Raw genomic sequence first — 2,050 nt, 5'->3', positions numbered from 1 at the left:
TGAGTGAGTGAGTGAGTGAGTGAGTGTGTGTGAGAGAGAGAAAGAGAGAGAGAGAGTGAGAGAGAGAGTGAGAGAGAGAGACAGAGAGAGCTTTCAAGGACATGAAAGGAGAAAGCAAAGGGAGGATAACTGGATTACATCAATCTGTTTGCTGTTTGTGGGTAATGGGCTCTAGATAATGTATTTTAATACATGAAGTACAGTACAACATGGGGAATAGTAGTGCACTGTTTAATATCAGACGCAGATGGCAGTTGATAATCAGTTTGCATTATATACACTATCAGTCAAAAGATTTTTAAATGTTTTTGAAAAAAGTCTCTTATGCTCATTATTAATGAGCACCAATAATAAGCAGCAAATCAATATATTAGAATGATTTCTGAAGGATCATGTGACACTGAAGACTGGAGTTTTGTGTGCTGTGTGTTTTGTTGCTTTAAATGCTTGAGCTCTTTAAAGCCGGATGGATTCTGATTGGCTGTCATTGTTTTTATCATTTTTATCAACTGGAGAAAAAAAACACTTTTAATGTGATTTTAACGGTATCTCTCCTCTGTGTCATTATGATTATAGTTTTTGTGTGGATTTCCCAATCCTCAAAGAGCGATTTTTAAAGCATTATAGTTATCATTGTTGTCTTTGGTGAGAACGGACATTTAGTTTACTAGAGCTGTCATATTGAACTTCGTACAGCACTGGTTGTGTTTGAGCGTGACGCTTTGTGTTGCTCTCAGGGAACAGATCAAACGGGTGAAGGACTCGGATGACGTGCCCATGGTGCTGGTGGGTAACAAGTGCGACCTCCCGGCCCGGACGGTGGACACACGGCAAGCGCAGGAGCTCGCGCGCAGCTACGGGATCCCCTTCATCGAGACCTCAGCCAAAACACGACAGGTCAGTCAGTTTCTGACAGGCATTTAAAGAGTCATACATTTTATTGATCTATTTTTTTATTTACTTGCAGCAAAACTAGTGAGACTGTGTCTAGTGTCGAAATTTCCTAAAGCATAGTCATCTGAGTAAACTGTGTCCAAAATAACTGACCCACATACAATACAGTGTTTCTGACTCGGTTTATTTCAAATCTTTTTTTGTTCTTTGTTTTTGCTTTGCTTTGTTTTGTTGATTTTTTAGCTTTTCTTTGTTTGTTTGTTTTTGTTTTTTAAGCTTTGTGATGTGTTTGTTTGTTTGCTTTTTTTGTGTGTGCTTATTTTTGTGTTTGTTTTTTTTCTACCGTTTTTTTTTTGTTTTGTTTTGGTTTTGCTTTGCTTTGTTTGTGTTTTTAGTTTTGCTTTGTTTTGTGTTTTTGTTTTTTTTAGCATTGCTTTGTTTAGTTTTTTAAGCTTTGTGATGTGTTTGTTAGCTGTTTTTTTTTGCTTTGTTTTGTTATCTGTTTGTTTTTTTCTACTGTTTTTTTTGCTTTTTGGTTTTATTTTACGTTGTATTGTGTTTTTAGTTTTGCTTTGCTTTGCTTTGTGTTTTTTGTTTTGTCTTTTTTAGCATTGCTTTGTTTTGTTTTTTAAGCTTTGTGATGTGTTTGTTTGTTTGTTTGCTTTTTTGTTTTGTTTGTTTTTTTTCTACTGTTTTGGTTTTGTTTTGCTTTGTTTTGTGTTTTTAGTTTTGTTTTGTGTTTTTTTTTTAGCATTGCTTTGTTTTGTTTTTTTAAGCTTTGTGATGTTTGTTTGTTAGCTTTTTTTGGTTTTACTTTGTTTTGTGTTTTTTTCCCTTTGTTTTGTTTTGCTTTGTTTTTGTTTTTTAAGCTTTGTGTTGTGTTTTTGTTTGTTTGCTTGCTCTTTTTGCTTTGTTTTGTGTTTTTGGTTTTCTCGGGTTTTATAAGTTTATGGTTCTGTAAGATTCTTTGGATTTACAGCATTTAGTACACACACACACACACACTCACTCACTTACACACAGACACACACACACACACACACACACACACACACTTACTCACACACAGACACACACACACACACACACACACACACACACACACACACACACACACACACACACACACACACACACACACACAATGTAACGAAGG

The 2,050-nt window shown here is 35.4% G+C and overlaps 1 protein-coding gene across 1 annotated transcript in view; it reads left to right on the top strand.

Moving 5' to 3' along the window:
- LOC107675296 (GTPase HRas) overlaps positions 1-1,065 on the top strand; it is a 24,933-nt gene extending 23,868 nt beyond the window's left edge. The window contains exon 4 of the mRNA XM_016469596.1: positions 738-1,065. Coding sequence (XP_016325082.1) covers positions 738-924 — 187 coding nt within the window. The 3' untranslated portion in view covers positions 925-1,065. The remainder of the gene's footprint in view (positions 1-737) is intronic.
- The last annotated feature ends 985 nt before the right edge of the window (positions 1,066-2,050 follow it).

The sequence above is a fragment of the Sinocyclocheilus anshuiensis genome, unplaced genomic scaffold (genome assembly GCF_001515605.1).
Source record: "Sinocyclocheilus anshuiensis isolate Anshui unplaced genomic scaffold, SAMN03320099.WGS_v1.1 scaffold532, whole genome shotgun sequence".
Classification (NCBI taxonomy): Eukaryota; Metazoa; Chordata; class Actinopteri; order Cypriniformes; family Cyprinidae; genus Sinocyclocheilus; species Sinocyclocheilus anshuiensis.
This window is presented reverse-complemented; position numbering and strand designations above follow the sequence as displayed.